This window comes from Artemia franciscana, chromosome 3 (assembly GCF_032884065.1).
Source record: "Artemia franciscana chromosome 3, ASM3288406v1, whole genome shotgun sequence".
Classification (NCBI taxonomy): Eukaryota; Metazoa; Arthropoda; class Branchiopoda; order Anostraca; family Artemiidae; genus Artemia; species Artemia franciscana.
The window spans coordinates 3957663-3976167 of NC_088865.1; the positions used below are offsets into that span (position 1 = coordinate 3957663).

At 35.1% G+C, this 18505-nt stretch overlaps 2 protein-coding genes across 2 annotated transcripts in view; one reads left to right on the forward strand and one right to left on the reverse strand.

Annotated features, from left to right (window-relative positions):
- Positions 1-8269, reverse strand: part of LOC136024772 (probable ATP-dependent RNA helicase DDX5) — a 45684-nt gene extending 37415 nt beyond the window's left edge. Inside the window, exon 1 of the mRNA XM_065700227.1 lies at positions 8201-8269. Within this exon, the coding sequence (XP_065556299.1) occupies positions 8201-8238 (38 nt within the window). The 5' untranslated portion in view covers positions 8239-8269. The remainder of the gene's footprint in view (positions 1-8200) is intronic.
- A 4029-nt stretch (positions 8270-12298) lies between these two features.
- The window catches only part of LOC136024774 (structural maintenance of chromosomes protein 4-like), a 70240-nt gene continuing 64033 nt past the window's right edge, over positions 12299-18505 (forward strand). The window contains exon 1 of the mRNA XM_065700228.1: positions 12299-12380. The gene's annotated coding sequence lies outside the window, so the exon portion shown is untranslated. The remainder of the gene's footprint in view (positions 12381-18505) is intronic.

Sequence of the window (18505 nt, forward strand, 5' to 3'; positions counted from 1 at the left end):
ATAAACTCTGCCATATGGCACCAAAATGACACTTTTAGTGCCATTTCTCAAGTGGTGCTGCTAGCAGGTTACCAGAAAATTGTAGAGGGACTTTTAACGGCTTTTATAAAAGATATTGCTCATATCTATGTTCTTCCTATAAGTTCCACCATCTACGAGTTCCAAATGGCACCAAAAACGGCACTTTTGGTGCCATGTCTCAAGTGGAAATGCTGAGGTTATTGGGCTAGCAGAATTTATAAGTTATGTTTAATGGCTCATTTGAAAGCTGTTGTTCATATCAATGTGCTTTTTTATGAATCCTACCATTTCTAAGTGCAATATAGCACTGAAAACAAGACTTTTGGTGCCACCTCTTAAGTGGAAAAGCTATGAAGTACAAAACAGGTTCAATTGTGATAGTGATGTTCCAGAACCCTTAACTGGAGGTTTACAAGAACCCCTCCCACACCCAACCCCCTTAGTAAGTTTGTCTGCTCACCAGTAAGCTACTGAAACAATAGCAGGCTACTACACCACTGTAGACAGAGATTTGATGGTTCAATTATAAGCTATTGCTTATATTTACTAGTTGTTGTTTTTTGTTTTTACAAATTCTACCATCTATTAGACTTCAAAGATTTCAATGTGAACTAGTCAAACAGTTCATGGAACTGTAGTAAGGAGCAACTCAGCTCAATAGTAACCAAAACCCTAAAAATGGAATTTTGATACCAATAGTTACATCAAAAGAATCGCATTTTAATGCTGATTTTAAATATATAAGTTTCATCAAGATCGGTTACATTCATCAAAAGTTACAAGCCTAAGAAAATTTGCCTCATTTTACAAAATAGGGTGAAACACCCCCTAAAAGTCATACAATCTTAACGAAAATCACATCATCAGATTCAGCGTATCAGAGAACCTTACTGTAGAAGTTTCAAGCTCTTATCTACAAAAATGTGTAATTTCGCATTTTTTGCCAGAAGACAGATCACAGATGCGTGTTTATTTGTTTTGTTTTTTTTTCCCAGGGGTGATCGTGTCAACTGAGTGGTCCTAGAATGTCGCGAGAGGGCTCATTCTAACGGAAATTTAAAGTTCTAGTGCCCTTTTTAAGTAGCCAAAAACATTGGAGGGCACCTAGACCCCCTCCCACGCTCATGTTTTCCCAAAAATCACTGGATCAAAATTCTGAGATAGCCACTTTATTCACCATAGTCAAAAAACCTAATAGCCATGTCTTTAAGGACAACTTACTCCCCCGCAGTCCCGTGGGAGGGGTTGCAAGTTACAAACTTTGACCTGTGTTTACATATAGTATTACTGGTTACTGGGAAGTGTATAGACGTCTTCAGGGGGATTTCTTTTTGTTTAGGGGGAGATTTGAGGGGGGATTACGTGGGAGGATATTTCCATGGAGAAACATGTCATGGGGGAAGAGAATTTCAATGAAGGAGGCGCATGATTTTCTACCATTATTTGAAAAACAATGAAAAAATAAATATGAAAAGTTTTTTCTACTGAAAGTAAGGAGCAGCATTAAAACTTAAAACGAACAAAAATCATTACGCATATGAGGGGCTTACCTCCTCGTTATACCTCGCTCTTTACGCTAAAGTATTTTTAGTAATTTCAGCTATTTATTATACAGCCTTTGTGATTCAGAGCTCATTCTTGAGGAATTGGGACAAAATTTAAGCTTTAGTGTAAAGAGCGAGGTATCGACGAGGGTTGAACCCCCTCATACACGCAATAAAAACATACGAATATAGAAGTTCGTTACGTAAATTAATTCGTAAGTTATGTATATTTTTTACAAATGAAAACGTTTGTAAAAAATTAAAAGTTGCAGTTGCTTTTTTAAGTAATCAAAAAAATGGAGGGCAACTAGGCCTCCTCCCTCGCTCCTTTTTCTCAAAATCTTCTGATTAATTGCAATTGATTAATATACAAATTTCGTTTTAATTATTTACGTGTGGAGGGATAAGATCAAAACATGCATTAATTCAAAAACGTCCAGAAATTAAATAAAAAACAAACTAGTTTTTTTAAATGAAAGTAAGGAGCAACATTAAAACTTAAAACGAACAGAAATTACTCCTTATATGAAAGGGGCTTTTCCTCCTCAACGCCCCGCTCTTTACGCTAAAGTTTCTTACTGTTTTAAAAATAGAGTTAAGAGAAAGAGTCAAACTTTAGAACACTGCAGGGCCGACGCAGGGACCTTGGTAGTCAAGAAGCGTCGTTAATTCTTAAATAAAAAATCAAACTTTAGCGTAAAGAGCAGGGCGTTGAGGAAGAAAAGCCCCTTTCATATATGGAGTAATTTCTGTTCGTTTTAAGTTTTAATGTTGCTCCTTACTTTCATTTAAAAAACTTGTTTTTTTATTTAATTTCTTTCTTGGGAGAACTTGCAATGAACTCTTTGTCATGATTGAAGCATTAGCTGCAACCTAGTAAAGAGAATACGACAGCCCATTGTAACTAAAAGTTAAAAAAAATGTTAAGACAGACCTTTTTCTTCTTTTTTCCAGGCCTAGCAGGTTACTAGAACAACATACAGAGATGCTTTAGAGCTCATCAAAAGCTATTTCTCATATGTACATGGCTAATATAAATTCTGCCACCTGCAAGTGCCATATGGCACAAAAAAGGGCATTTTTATGCCATTTCTCAAGGGGTGGGGCTAGTGGACAACCAGAGCATTGTAGATAGTTTTTTGAAAGCTCATATAAAATATTGCTCATATTTACATTCTTCCAATAAACTCCACCATTTGCAAGTTTCAAATAACACTAAAAGCACCAATTTTTGTGCCATGTCTTGAGTGGAAAAGCTAGGGCAAGTGGGCTATCAGAACTTCTTAGAGTGATGTTTAATGGCTCATTTGAAAACTTTTGCTCATATCTGTGTTCTTTTATTTTTCAATTCTACAATTTGTAAGTGAAATATAGCATAATTGGTACACTCTTAATAAGCTACACAATTAATGCCCTACAAACACCAGTATATTAAATTAGATTATTAAGAGACATGGTTCTGTTAGTACCATGCTGGATTTCATTGTATGATTTCTGCTTGGACTTTTTTCCAATCATGGTTTTTCCCTTTTCATGATTACTTTTCAGATAATCCACTATTTTTGAAAAAGTGATGCACTCATTTTTTTAAAGCACATCCCAGGAAGGCTCATTTTAATGCTTTTACTCATATCTACATGCTTTTTATCAATTTCACCATCCAGAAGTTCCATATAGCACTAAAAACCGCACTTTTGGTGTCACTTCTTAAGCAGAAGAGTTTAGAAGCATAAAACAGCACCATTACAATAATTAGGGTCCAAAGCCCTTAACTGGAGGTTTATAAGAACCCCTCACATGTAATCCCCCTCCAAATCCTCTTAGTAAGTTTCATAAATCACCTACTCATCTTAAAAGTAAAAGATTATTGCAAAAACAAATTAGCAAAACTAAAAATTTTTCAACTAAAAATCTACCAAAAATTAAGCTTGAATGATTGAAAGTTTTGAATTGAACCTTCTAACTTCACTCTGCAATGAAGCGCGTGTGCTAGTTCTAATGCTGGTAATTGAGAGGAAGAGACATTCTTGCCCTCTTAGTTTTTTGCTCCTGCCTAGGTTTTGAAAAACACCTTTTTTTGGTCATTTCATTGAAAGAGGCACTTTTTTCATTTGATAAACAGGGAAAACAGCCAAAAGTGCACTTTATAGGAGTGTGCTATCAAGTCAATTTTATAAAATACAATTTGGCATAAATATAAGCTTTTAAATGAGCCCAAAACAGCTCCATAAGTTTTCAATTGAAACTAAGGAGTGATATTAAAACTCAAAATGGACAGAAATTATTATGTATAAATAAAAAAGATCATGGCAACATTGTTTCTACATTAAATTTGAATCAAAAGTGTGCAAAGATTAATTTAAAAAAAAAAGTTTCCCAAGGGAAGCAAAGTTGAAACTTGAAAGGGAAAAAAAATTATTACTTCATAGCATATCTAATACATATCAATAAAACTAGTGAAAATAAACCAACTAATTTTGTTTAGTTATTTTTCTAGGACTATAGAAAACTAGCTACTCCTTTTTACAAAAGTGATATACAGCTAATTGAAAGCATGCCAAAGAGGGCTCTCTTCTTGGACCTTCTAATGTAGGCACAGTGACAGGCTACTTACACATATATATGTTGACCAGCCCCCCAAATAAGCTCTTTACTCAGTTATCTCAAGAAAGACTAAGAGGCTTCATTAGCCTAGAGTTAACAGCAGAATCAGACAAGACTTTAGCCAAAGGGCAGTCAAGGAGAACATGTATTCAACATCAGCTGTGAAAAAAATCCAATTTTGACCCCTTTTTATGCAATAGCTTTGCAACAGCTTGTTTCCATGACAGAAGCTATTCATTCCTGGAAGTTTAATAGACTAAACTAGAACTGTACTTTTGACAATGCAATTCTGTTATTTTATTACAATTTTAAAAAAAATTGATTTGATAAGAATTTTAAAAAAATTTGATTTTTATTAGAATTTGGCCATACCAAGAGTTCTTCTCCTAAATCCAATTATAAAATTAACAAAGCTTTTAAAGTTTACCAATCAAGATAAAGCTAAGACATGAGGCTAAAAACAGTTCACTAAATGCTGATCAGTTCATATTATTAACCTACAAATAAAGTCAACATACCACTAGATAACATTTTTTATGCTCTTTCTGAATATAATAATTGTTGTTCATGAAAATTCAATTTTAGTCCCTTTCAGGACCCTTGAAAATAATAATTACATTCCACATTTTTTGGGTATAAAATTGGGTTATAACATTTGATTAAAAATCACTATTTCATTATAAATCCATTTTGCAAAAGTTGTATAATTCACAAACATTGATTTGTCAAGATTAAGTTGAATAGAAAAGATCAAAACAAATTCTGCCATGCTTTCTTCTTATTCTGTTAGACTGCTTAAAAACCGCTTTTTCACCTATATGTTGAAAAATATCTAAGTCAGCAGAAGAATCTCTTCTGTCAGATCTCTAGACAACAAAAGGAGAGTGTTCAGTTTCATAGTGATTTTTCTCAAGATGATAGGGAGCTTAGGAAAACACTTGTTGAAGAAGCAAAGCATAGAAGTGAGGCTGGTTTGGTTATTCATGACTTGTCAATCATTTCAAAAAATGATGTCCTGGGTGCTTGACGCCCACCCAAGGCTTCCCAAGACACAGAACAATAGCTTTGACTCCTGCCCTTGTAAATAGTTCAAAGTCTTTGAGTTCTAGTGTTGTTAGTGATCTAAGTTTATCTAATTATTCATCTAGTGTCTTTCCTGATGATAGTGGCTCTTTATCTGAATTAAGTTGCTCCTACCATACTGCAGTATCTATGAATGCAGATGTGGCATCAAACTCACCAGAGCTGCTGATTGAAAGAAGTGAAACACACCCTCAGTGTGGTGAGGCAATAAGTAATCCAGGAAGAAATAGAAGATTCTTGAAGTGATGCAATCAAATCTGGACTGTATTACAAATAAACTGCCAGAGGTAAAGATGCTATTAGCTAATCAGCATATTGATATTTTTTGTGCTACAGAAGTTTGTCCCAAAAATTCTCTTATAACGCTTGAGGATTCCCATATTGCAGTTGATGGTTATGAAGTGTTTTCCAACTTTGTTAAAAAGGTTGTAGGAGAGGCACTGGTATTTATGTGAAGATTAATTTTAAAACTAAAATACTAAGTTTATTCCCTTATATTGATGTTTATCCATGGGTAGAATGCGTAGCTGTTGATTGTCAGCTCCCTGAAGCAACATTATTTGTTGGAAACATTTATTGAAGCCCCTCTGTACCTAATGCTAAAGATTCACACCAAGTCATGGCTGATCTTGCAAGTAAAATAGCTTCATCTAGTTCAAATTATGTTTCCATCATTGGGGACTTTAATATACCAGATGTGATATGGGTTTATGGCTACAGATTCACAACTCCAAAAAACTCTGAATTTTGTAGCAAATCTTGCCCTCACTCAACTGATTGATCAACCAACCTGTTATAGAGATGGTCAAAACCCAACTACACTTGACTTGGTATTTACAATTAACCCTGACACAGTCAAGTCTCTCAAATATTTACCTGCAATCAGTTCTAGTGACCATAATTGTGATGTTTTTGGTGCTGGTTTCCACTAGGCCAAGTAATATGACAAAAAGATCTTATGCAGATTATGATAAAATCTGGCAACACTTGTCTGAAGTTGATTGGCAATCTTTGATTGTTAGTGATAACGTGGATGATTCCTGGTTCAATTTTAAGTCATACTTGCTTGCAGTTGAGAAGCAATTTACTTCCATAACATACACAGAGAAAACGAAAACATTGCCATTTCTCACTAAAGAGGTAAGAGAAGGCATTAAGAGTAAGAATAAGGCATGGAGGAAATACAAGAAATCAAAACAGGAGACTCATCTTGCTTATTTCAAGAAACACTGTAACAAGCTGAGAAATCTCATGTGCAAAAACAAACCCCAAAAGGTTTTGGAAGTATTTTTCCAGCTCTAATCCTAATAGGGACAGAATATGCCAGCTTATACATCCTGATGCTACTCTGCTTGATTCCCCTGCAGACATCACAAATTGTTTAAATGCTGCATTTACTGCTAATTTCTCTCATTCAGTTCTAGTATCCCCTCCTCCCCCTTTCCAAGAAAGGAACCATGTCCACAAAATGCCATCAGTTGTAATTGATGCAGATTATGTTCTCAAGCACCAGTATAAGTTAGATCCAAACAAGGCAGAGGGCCCTGATGGCATTCATCCATGTTTGCTGAAAGAAGCTGCAGCTCTAGTTGCCAAACCATTGGCTGATATTTTAAAGATGTCCATAAGGATGATGGTGGTACCAGCTAATTGGAAATTGGCCAATATAGTTTCAATTTTCAAGAATTGAGATAAAAATAACCCATCCTCTGACAAAAAAATTATATAATGCTCTTGTAAGGCCACATTTGGAGTTTGGCTGCCCTGTTACAAATCCTTAATACAAAGGACATGTGGCAGCCCTAGAGAGCATACAGAGAAGAGCAACTAAGCTTTGTGCCACACACCAACAGTTTCTCTACCCTGAACTTCTGAGTTGCCTGAAGATACCCACATTGGTTTACCAGCAACACAGAGGAGATGTCATTTTGTCAAGAAAATGCACCAAAATAACATGGCTAACTCTATTTTTACTCTCTCCCTTGCCACCATGACATGAGGCCACTCAACAAAGCTGCAACAGGAGCACCTCCAGATGTGCAGAGAGGACAAATTTTTTCTCAGTATGTGCTGTCTCAACTTGGAACAGCCTTTCTAATGAAACTGTCACTGGTGAATTGATTAATTCTTTCAAAAATGCAGTTGATTTGGAGTGGAGTAACATGGAATGGAAGTACCAGTAGGACACCACACCCACTAATTTTGTCACCTAATCAATTCAACAGCAAGATGTTACAATCCTCAGGATTGTAACAGGATGATGAACTAATGTTTGAACTCTTTTAATGCCAAAAACATAGAAATAAATTATCATTTTCAAGAGTCAAAGAAGGCCTGAAACCAAATTTGCCAGAAAACAATTATTATATTCAAAAAGAGCATAAGAAATTACCTCTAGTAGTAGCCTATGTTCACTTTATTTGTAGACCAATAATATGAACTGTGTAATATTTATCAGGAGTTCTTTGCATAACATTTGAAGAATACCTATGGTTCTCAAGGTTGTATCTTTATAGAACACAATAATTTTAGAAGGTCAGTACCTTTTCAGCCTAGAGGGGAAAACTGGGAGGCAGCCTAAGGACCTCAAATACCTTCCCAGGGGATGACTCTACATCAACTATTGACAGCTTGATACAACTAAATTAACTACTTTTCAAGATCAGCAAAGCCCCTAATCAAGAGTTTTATCAAAATAGGATCCACCATTATGATTATGCAACAGCCAACATTGATGCTTATAGCCCTATTATGTGATAGTAAATTCCTGCTTGGTTTGTTGTACCCTTTTATAATGTTGCTGAATGAACTAAATCATATTGCATAATTGTTAGGCTAGAATAACACTGGTAATGAGCATATTAAAGATTTTACAAGAAGGCTAGCAGATTACTGGAATTTTATAGTTTATACAAGAGAATAAGCAAATACACTGTGTTTATCCTCACCATTTAGACTTATAGTTTCCGAATGAAGAAGTCATCATACTTCCCCTCTTTGTTAAAGTTTAACTGCGGGTGTGTTCCAGCTGATGGTTTTTCAGTAGCCGCAGTTACTGCGCGGTAACTGCCCATTTTTAACTGCAGTAGAGCCAGTGGGAACGGCACAGTAAGCTGACTAGCAGTAGCGTTATTTTCAAATTAAATACACGTGTTTAAATAGTTTAATACTGATTAGTATAATTTTTTAATTCCTTCTGTTTCAGAGCATTTAGAGAGGTTCTAAGTCAACCATGGGCATTTGGCTGTCACAAATGATTTTGCTCGAATGAGCTGGTGAAAAATTAATAGAACCTTTAAATTTTCTCTTTTTTTATTATTTCAAGACTAGAATATGACAAAGCTAAGCATTCACATAGCTTGATTGTATCTTAAGCAAATACAATCCCTGATGGAGTTTTGTTGATACCTGTCTTAAATTGATTTGTCTAAATAAAATGGGCCTATAGCATTTACAGGATAGTAGTGGGACAACTATAGCAAGTTTTTTTTTCAATATTCTATTTTTTTTCAAATAATTATTGTTCTCTGGTCAAATTTGTGTTCCTTGCTAAGTGGTAGGCGCTCTGGGTTGGAATCCTTTGTCCAAGGGGTACAGGTTTAATTCCTGGCATTGCCAGTTTATTTGGTTTTGGATAGGGGTTTGTGATATGACTAACCTCAGCTAGAATTGGCCCAACTTTAAATGAGTACAGATGTAAATCTAGGGACAGTAAGGAGGAAGGGCATGCAAGAGCATAGGCTGTCTGGTCCCTAGCTTCCTATTGCACTACCTGGCCAAAGGACCACCAGGTTCTTTACTGGCCTACTGACTTAGCCATAGAAACTTTCTTTCAAACCCATTAAATATAAGTAGAAATGAAGAATACCAGTATGATGGTCCTTCCATTTCCCTGAAATGTGGATGTATGGACAAGAGTGTGGATCATGAGAGATAGCTTGTGAATGTAATGGGGGTGAATGTTCTGCAAGATTTAAAAATTTATGACAGTTGCTCAGGTTGGCAACTGAACACAGAAGTATAATTTTGTCTTTTGTTTTTCTTTGTGACTATTATGCTTATTTAATGTCAAGTATTCTAAAGTTAATCTCCTTTATTTTGTTTTTAATTGCCATGGCCCTAGGGCTTAAATACAATAAAACCTACTTACATCCATTGATTTTCTTTAAATAGATAGGAGTTCTATGTTTCCTAGCTTCAGTAAATTTAAAGGTAATTGTGAGACCAGGGATTACAAAGTAGGTGAAAACTTGCAAATGGACCACTGGTATCAATAAAAATTTGTAAGAAATGAATATCAATTTAAAGATTAAACAAAAACTGTTAGAAAACAAAGAAGACTAATGAATAAACAAAAGTCTTCCTTTACAACCATTTAATGAATTGTCACAAATATAGATCACCCTTAAGATTGAAATGAACAAAGCTTCAATTATGAATCCATTTTCCTTTAAACAGACTGAAGGGGCAAACCTCCAAGCTTTGACAAATTCAATCTCACTTTTGGGCAATCTCACCTTTCCTTTTCAAAGGAAACATTCTTTGGATGTTTCCAATTAAAAACAGCAGGGACAGCATCAGGTACAAGTGACCTTCTACTTAGCCTACATACCAAAGGGAAAAGCATGCATCTCTATACTATAATTTACCTCCAACCTTCCTAATGTGTAAATATATAGCCAAAATTATGTAGTTCCAATGTCTTCTGTCACCTGTTACCTTTTCCCCCATTCTTGCTTTGTCACAGTTGCTTCAATTAAAAGGGAGTTAAAGGTTGAGGGATAGATTGGCAGAATCAATGGGTAACATATAACTTCAGCTATATATTTCTATATTAGGAGGGTTGGGGGTAAAGTAGAGCAGGACTGCATGTAAAATTGTGTAAGCTATAATTATTGTGCAATTATAAAAAATCGGTTTCTTAACATATTTTTCTCTAGGCCTATAGGTCCTTCCTTTGGTTTATGCCACATCAAACATTGTATTCCCAGAGAAAAATAAGTAGCAACAAGCTATATATATATACAAGCACATATTATTTATCAATGAGGACTCTAGTGCTTATTTGTGACCCCTCAGTAATATTGACAAGAAATGAGCAACAGACAAAATGAAATTTAAATGGCTATCAGAAAGTGGATACAGGCTAAAAGGGGGGTAAAAAAAAAACAGGGCTCTATAATTGAAGTTCAAAAATAGGTGGTGAGTTTTTAGTGGAATAAACACTCCCCTAGCAAATTTCAAATTTCAACTATAGGTCATGAAAGGAGATTAATGTGAAGATTGGTCATTCTTAAACAATAATATGCATATAAAGACTCAACTCAACCATGCAGCTTGCCAAGACAATTTTAAGCTCCCATTATAAACTATGCACTCATAGCAGCAAATAGCAGCTATGTCAGGCTAAAGGACCAATTACTACAACTTATCTTGAGTTTTTGTGCAAGTCAACATGGGATTTGTGTTTTATTCTGGTGAGAATAGAAAAAGCATAAAAGGCATTTCTGACTTAAATTTCATACTTTACTCATTGTCAGATCTTTTGCAACTGTTGAAGAAGCAGTTAAGCAAATTCAAGTTTTTGGCTCCCTAGGTAGGCTAGTTTGCTTTATACAGCCATTTTAGCTAATATCTTACCTTATAATGGCAATTTTAAAAATCATTTTTTTTGCTCCTGTAGAATTAGAGCATATCTAAAATTTGAAGGATATTTTTTACCAGACAGATAAAAAGTAAAATTCTAGTTGAGTTACTTCTTGCTATCTCAGAAAGAAGTTAGGTTAGGAAAATGAAACTTTCAGGGATGGGTCTACAGGCTAAAGTATATCCTGGGAAGGGATTTTAAAGTACCCACCTCCACTTCTTCTCCCTCTAGAGAGCCCTGAAATTTGACTCCATGACAGGTCTATACCTATCAAAATTTTGACAAACAACATTTTACCTGAATTTTCAGGTACCATTTGCTTTTTCTCTCCCTTTAGTTCTGAAAATTCAATTCCAGGTATTTGAGTAGAATTCTGAGCCATATCATCATTTTTTTTCAAAATTTAGGAAATGTATTTGCATATCTTTAAAACCTAATAAATTGGGATTGAGCAAAGTTGTGAAGCTGAGAACAATTTTGTAGTACTTCATTTCAGCTGAAGATCTATTTTGTAAGGTTTCACTTTTATAACACACATAGCCTATTTTTGAAGGTCAGGGCCCTCTAGAGCAAGAATGAGTAGAGATGTGTACTTTGAAATACCTTCCCAGGACATACTTTAGCCTGTAGACCCATCCCTGAAAGTTTCATTTTCCTAACCTAACCCTTTTCAGTGATAGCAAGAAGTCAATCAACTAGAATTTTACTGGATAAAATTACCATCCTTTGGAATAGACACTGAATAGTCTACCCTAGCCTACTTCTTCAATAGGATTAAAGACAGTCTCAGAATAATGATTTGGCAGCCCATAAATCCTCAACTTATCTGTAATACTTCACCTAGGCCTGTTTTAAGGTAATAATTATGCCTGGATATGCCAGAAAACATGGAAATCTTTAAATTAAATAATAAGTTTTTCATTGATTTAACCTACTTGCTAATATAGCCTACTACTCAGGGTGTCCTTTAATGTTGATCCCAAAATATGGTGATTTACTAACCTGGCTCAGATCCCTCTTTCTTTTGCAAAATCACTGTCCCACCTTCTTCCAAGCAAATAACTTGATATTCCATTACTTCATTCTTGTCCATATTTATTTTTTGTTGAATGAGATTTTTGTTGAAGAAGGTGAATTATGTACTTACTGCGCTAACCATTCTTTTGAGCACGGTAAGAAAATCACTTACTGCGGTTACTGCCGGCAGTAACTATTCTCGTTCCCAGCGGGTTGGGCAGTAACCATTTTCCCGCTAGGAACGGAAATAGTTACCATTCAGTTACTATAGTAAGTCGCTGGAACACACCCTGCAGTTCCTACAAATTCGTAAAATTATTTCTTTCCTAAACCATGTTGTCTCTAGTGCTGGCATCTATACAATGTAACGCTAGGTAGCGCTAGTAAAAACAATACTAGCGTAAAGTTTAAATTTAAAAATTGTTCGGTTTATAGTTAGCAAGTTTAAGCCAACTGACCTTGAGGTAATTTTTCTGCGATTGCTTTGTTTCCAATCCAACGTTTTTAATATTATAACTTAATAAGATAGATCTGAAAGCCTGGGGTTTATACTAGGCTATCTTGAAAGTATTTAGGGCTAGGTGAATGGACATTCTGGGATTAAGTTGGCCCCTACAGCCTAAATTGGGGTCCACCAATGTGTTTTAAATTCCAATCTTCATCTCTTTAATATATGTCTTGGCCTACTAGGGCTGCAACTCAAGTTCCATAAAGGAGCAGATCAGAGGCACACTTGAGAACCCAAAAAATATTCTGGAAACAAGCTTACTTTAAAAGAATTGTAATTACTGACTTGACTCTTTCCTAAATATATATAATGTATAACTTCACCTACCATCCTCCCCCACTTGATGTTTAAATATACACCCCATATTATATATTCACACTATATTGTATAGACTAATGGCCTAGCATTAATCTTTTCCTCTCTACTTGGGCAGAATTCAAGACATATACACCCACAAGTGCTTTTTTGCATCTTTCTTGGGGTGGTTACTGGGATATTAGTTAAATGTATTTGGATTATAAATAAAATGAACTGAACTGAACAGATAAGTGATGACATTTGGATTGTTTTGGTTTTTCATTCAATGGCCCACTTTAGTTTTGTGTCTCAAAAAAAGATTGGCTAGCTCAACATGATTTCCCCATCATGATTCTTCCCATGAAATGCTTGCCCTTGTTTACCTAGAGTGGTGGTAACATGAATATAATGCAATGTCCTCTTTCCCTTTCTAAGGGAAAGATCTTTCTCAATATCTTTCTATAGTTTCTTCTTGTTAACTAACTTGACATGGGCATGGCACCCACAATTTTATTGGAGGGGAGACAAGAATTTTATTTGAGGACTACTGAATAAAAGTTTAAGAGTGAACACTCTTTAAGTTTAAACCATTTACTGAAGATGCTACTAGGTTAAATTCAAAATATTACACTATACATAGTAAACAATAAACACATATTGAACAAACATAAAATTAAGTACTGGTGATCAAGCTTTTACTACAATTATCAGCAATGAGTTGCTGCAGGTGACAGTTGTATAGTTTAAAAAAGCTTTTGAGTTGGCTAAGGTGAATTTCATATACATTCAGCTTTTTTCAGCAGGTTTCACCACTAATGTTGCAGAACCTATATCCCCTCAATTTCCCTAACCTCCCATCCCAGCACAGGATGCTCTATCTTATAGTTGAACTAAGCACCATTCTAACAGCCCCATATATTGTACTATTCAGTTGCATGCAATTTTGAACAGACTTTGACTCTGTAAGATTAAATTTGTTGTGCTAAACTTTTACTGAAATATCAAATAGAGTGGTCTTTTGCCTAATCCTAACTTTGGTACCGTTTTTCAGCTCCTCATGTGCTTTTGAATGTAGGTAGCTCAATAATCATAGTCAAATTCATAATACCTTTCATCTTTCTTTCTTTCAAAACAAACTTCACACACAAGCTTTATTCTAGTTCTGGATCTTTTTCTTTGTCTTGCATTCACTTTTCGTGTACTGATGATCTAAACAAATAAAACAGTGCTCCAAGCGTCTTTTTAGGTTCAAATGCAGTGTTGTACTAGTTCAAATTGCAATTCCTAGATCACTGAGAAACTTGATTCCCCATAAATTCTCCTCACTCTTGACAAACCTGTTTGGTTTGAATGTATTTTGACATGTGTATGTATTACAGAACTTTCTTTTGGAGTTGTTGTACAACCAAGGTACAAACTGTGTTGGGCTTCTTGCCTTCTTTTTAATTTTTTTTTTCTTTTTGTTAAATGAAGTCTTAAAATAAGCAAGACGTTGCAAAGTAGCAAAATTTTTGTATCTAGTATTAAAAATTGTTTCTTTCCCTTGCAGTTTTAATTCTTCATACCCTCAGTTATATGATATGCTATAGGGCTTTTGAGAATAAGAGAAAAAGGTCTAGTTTTAAGTAAGCTCAGTTTAACCATGCAATTCTATGGGCGTCTTGTATTAGCAAAATATGTTAACTGCTTCTGATGTTTTTAAAGAAACAACAATATTTCCCAGCAAGTTTTTTTCTCAGTAAAGTCAATTGCCCTGGCTAATGGACACGTTGAAATATATCAAGGTTTGTAAGTCTCCACCCTACAAGTCGATTTTCTAGGCGAACAATTGGTTTCTGTCAACTTTGAGCAGATGGAGCAGTCAATTTTGCTGTCTTTGCCCAACAGAAGTCTTTTATGACATATGGACTGACAAAATTTCAAGTTTCTGTTGACTTAGTACAGATGAAGTCCCTCCTTCTCCTGTCTGAAGTCTTTAATGACATTAGATTAGACTGACAAACTCTACTTACAACATCACATGTTCTGGAGAAAGCCTTCTCACCATTGGCTGAGAATAGTTGAACCTGCTGAGTTCAACCTTTAAGAAAGTTCATAACACAATTGACTATGTCCATGTGAGTACCTACTGCCATAAGTTTTTATCTGAGGTGGTTGCAATGCATCTTGTCAAAAGGCTTAGAATCAAGTTTCTGGGGATATCTTTATCCAAGTTATCTGTTATGATCTCGTATGTCTCAAGCAGATTGGTTTAATGCAACCTGAAGAAGTGTCTTACCTCACATGTAGGACTGCTACATTTGGTGGTCTAAATCATTTCTCAAATTTCTTCCTTGAGCTATTTTCTGTAGTTTTCCACAACTAAAGCATTGGCCAGTGTCAAGGTTTGTCTGAATCTTGACACTCTTCCCAAGTCAATATAAGCTATTGGCTGGATAACAACAATTCCCTCTGCTGTGTCCTGCGATTGCTTTGCAACACAGTTACAAAGAACATTAAATATCTTTACCATTTCAGAACCATTTGTGAAACAAACCTCCTAGTGTTATATACAATCCTATTTATTTTCAAGTTAACACCAAGTAGTTAGCAATTTCATAATGTTTGATTAATGGTGAATGAAGTGTCTTACTTCACATTTAGGACTGCTGCACTTGGTGGTCTAAATCATTGCACATTGGCTGAATATCAACATCCAAATCTGCCATTTCAGAATCCTTTGGGTTCACAACCCTATGTGAAACAAACCTCCTAGTGTTATATACAATTCTATGTTTTTTCAAGTTAATGCTGTGTAGTTTGAAATTTTATAATGTTTGATTAATGGCAAAAGAAGTGTCTTACTTCTCATTTAGGACTACCGCACTTGGTGGTCTAAATCATTTCTCAAGTTTGTCCTTCAGCTATTTTCTTTCGTTTTTTTGCCTGAAAATCCCCAAGTATAAAGTTCCTCATTAGTAGTTTAATATCATGATGTGTTTTGATGCATGCAAGAAGAGTGAAACAGTAATATCACTCATAGATTGTGCTATAATTTTTTAAATAAACTAATTAAAAAATTTTAAAATTAAATTTTAAATTAAAATAAAATTTTAATTTAAACTAAAATTTTAATGGAGCAAATTAAAAAAAGTAAAGTTGACAGCACTAGACTTCATTGTCTAAGCTTACAGTGTTGATATCTGTTTTGTTGCCATTCATCCAGGAAGTGCAACGGGGGGGGGGCTCGGTGTTTATCGTCCTGGATTTTCGCACACCATTCCTGTTTACCTTCCTCATAGATCCCCAGGATCCAAATTAGAGCTGGGTCAACTCTCGCCTAGCTTACAGAAGCATGTCACTTATCCCTGCCCCAAACCAAATAATTGACAACACCAGAACTTATACCTCAGCCCCAAAGAACATAAGATCGTAATTTCTGCACACCAACCACTTGGATAGGACAATCAATTTTGTGAAGTACCTCCAGTTGCCAACTACTCATGTTGATCTGTTTGTGAAGAGATGTTGTAATTTGTTTGTTCTTTTGTTTACAGATCATTTTGATTATAAAACATGTATAATCAGAACGAAAAAGAGTTTTCAAGGGTTGGACTTTCACAGCAAAAGAGTTGCTTGCAGCTGATGAGCTGCAAACCACTGCCTAGTAATACTGGTTTCTAATCTATGATAAATATCATTTTCTTGACTAATATTCTTTTCTTCATTTTTTAAGGAAAGTAGTAAACCCATATGGACAAAATTTTGAGGAATCAACTCAAAATAAGTTTTGGAAAATATAGCTACTTCCCTTGAAATATTTAAAAAATTTGCCTAGAAAGGCTAAATCTTGCCGCATTTGGTAGGGCGGAGGGGGCACAGTTGTAGGACAATGATTATCATATTTGAAAAGAACATTGGATAGATAGAGAATCAAACGAAACATCTTGTTTTTCTATCATATTTTGGTCATGTATGTAAAATTAACCATAAACTGCAGTAGCATGAAATTGGTTTGAAAAGCCTATAGCATATCAGTAGTAATTTACTACCCCTTATTTTTGTGTAATAATTTAGTGTATTTGTATTTCTGTCAAATATTTGATGCAGGGGGGAAAGCTACTATTTTAGATTCCATTGTAATTTGAGAGAATCAGGGATCATAAATACTATCCTCAAAAAGGAAATATAATTCAACTCAACAAACTATTTATAGAATGCATTATTGGCATCATGGTTGTGTTTAGTTTTGATTTTATCCACAAGAGTGACTGTAATATGGCTTGGGCATTAGGCTTAGCATGGATATTTAAGGTTTATAAGGCTTTCCATTCTTTAGAATTAACTTGTAGACTAAAAATATCTTTATGCGTTTTAGGGGAGAATCTTATTTATTTTTTTTTTTTTTTCAAACTCGGAAATTCATCAAATTCGGTCAACATAGCTTTCTGAAATTTATCTACAGCCCAAGATCCTAGAACAAAGTGACGTGTATTGTACAAGAGATGGAGCTATGGCCTCACCCTCTGTTTTGAGAAATACCTTTTTATTTCTATTTTATAGCCAAGTTTGCTCTATGTTGTTTTTTGTGTCTTCATTAATGCAAAATGTTTGCCCCCCTACATTTTTATGAATTGATGTGGCTGCCTGGAGATGTTTTCAATCTCCTATTTATACGTATACAATATTTATGGACATGAATATACAATAATTCAGAGGTAGTAGACCTGAGATGCAGTGTAAACCATGTAGCCTAGTGAAGAGAATTGGCGCAAGCTTCTGTTTAACTAGAGGTTATGGGGACTTCATTTTGTTTTATTTACTGTTAAGCAACACAGATCCATTGGACCTTATCGCTCCAAAGTGCGAATTAAGGTAAAATTAGGGTAAATAAAAACATAGTAAGTCATAGGCATGTCCTGTTACCAAATAACAGAAAGGTTGAGGCAACAAAACCTTACAGTCCTTTATGCAAGTTATAATACAAAATCAGAATCAGTTCTCTTGTGTTGCTTATAGTAAAGAGCAATAAAGCTTCATTGTATTCTTTTTTCCAGGATCACTTCATATAGAATTGGTGGATGCATAAGTGTTGGAGGGGCTCATTTGATTGGGAATTGAAAGTTCTAGTGTCCTTTTTCAGAGTCGAAAGTGATAGGGGGCAACCATCCCCTTCCCGCACCCTTTTCGTCAAAACGTATTTGATCAGAATTTTGATATAGCTATTTTATTGATGAATAGTCCAAAGGTCAAATAACTATGCCTCCAGGGTTGAAATAACCTTCCCCAGTCCTTGAGGGAAGGGCTGTAAGTTATGCAAGTTGTCCACTGTTAATATTTAAGATTTTTTATTTGGGAAAGGGGGCATTTTTGATTCTGGAACTCCAAAAAGGCTTTGGGTACTAAAATGCAACTTTAAGGATATGTTGAAGGAGATGCCAAACACTATCAAAACATACTATGTGTATCCTGGTTATCAAAAGGATTATCAGCAATATCTAAGGAACAGCTAAGGGCATTAAGTTGAAATTTTCAGGGGATATTGCGGAGCGATCAAAAGGTAACCAGCCCCCCTTCCATTTTTAGATGCCTTCTCCCCTCAACAATAATCGAAATTTTGGAATATTTTTTTTTTTAATAGTCAGAAGATCTAATAACTATGCCTCCAGGGATGCCATTTCCCCATGGCATGGGGCAAAGATTAAATAAAAAAAACAATTTTTTTTAACTGAAAGTAAGGAGCGACATTAAGACTTAAAACGAACAGAAATTATTCTGTATATGAAAGGAGCTGTCCCCTTCTCA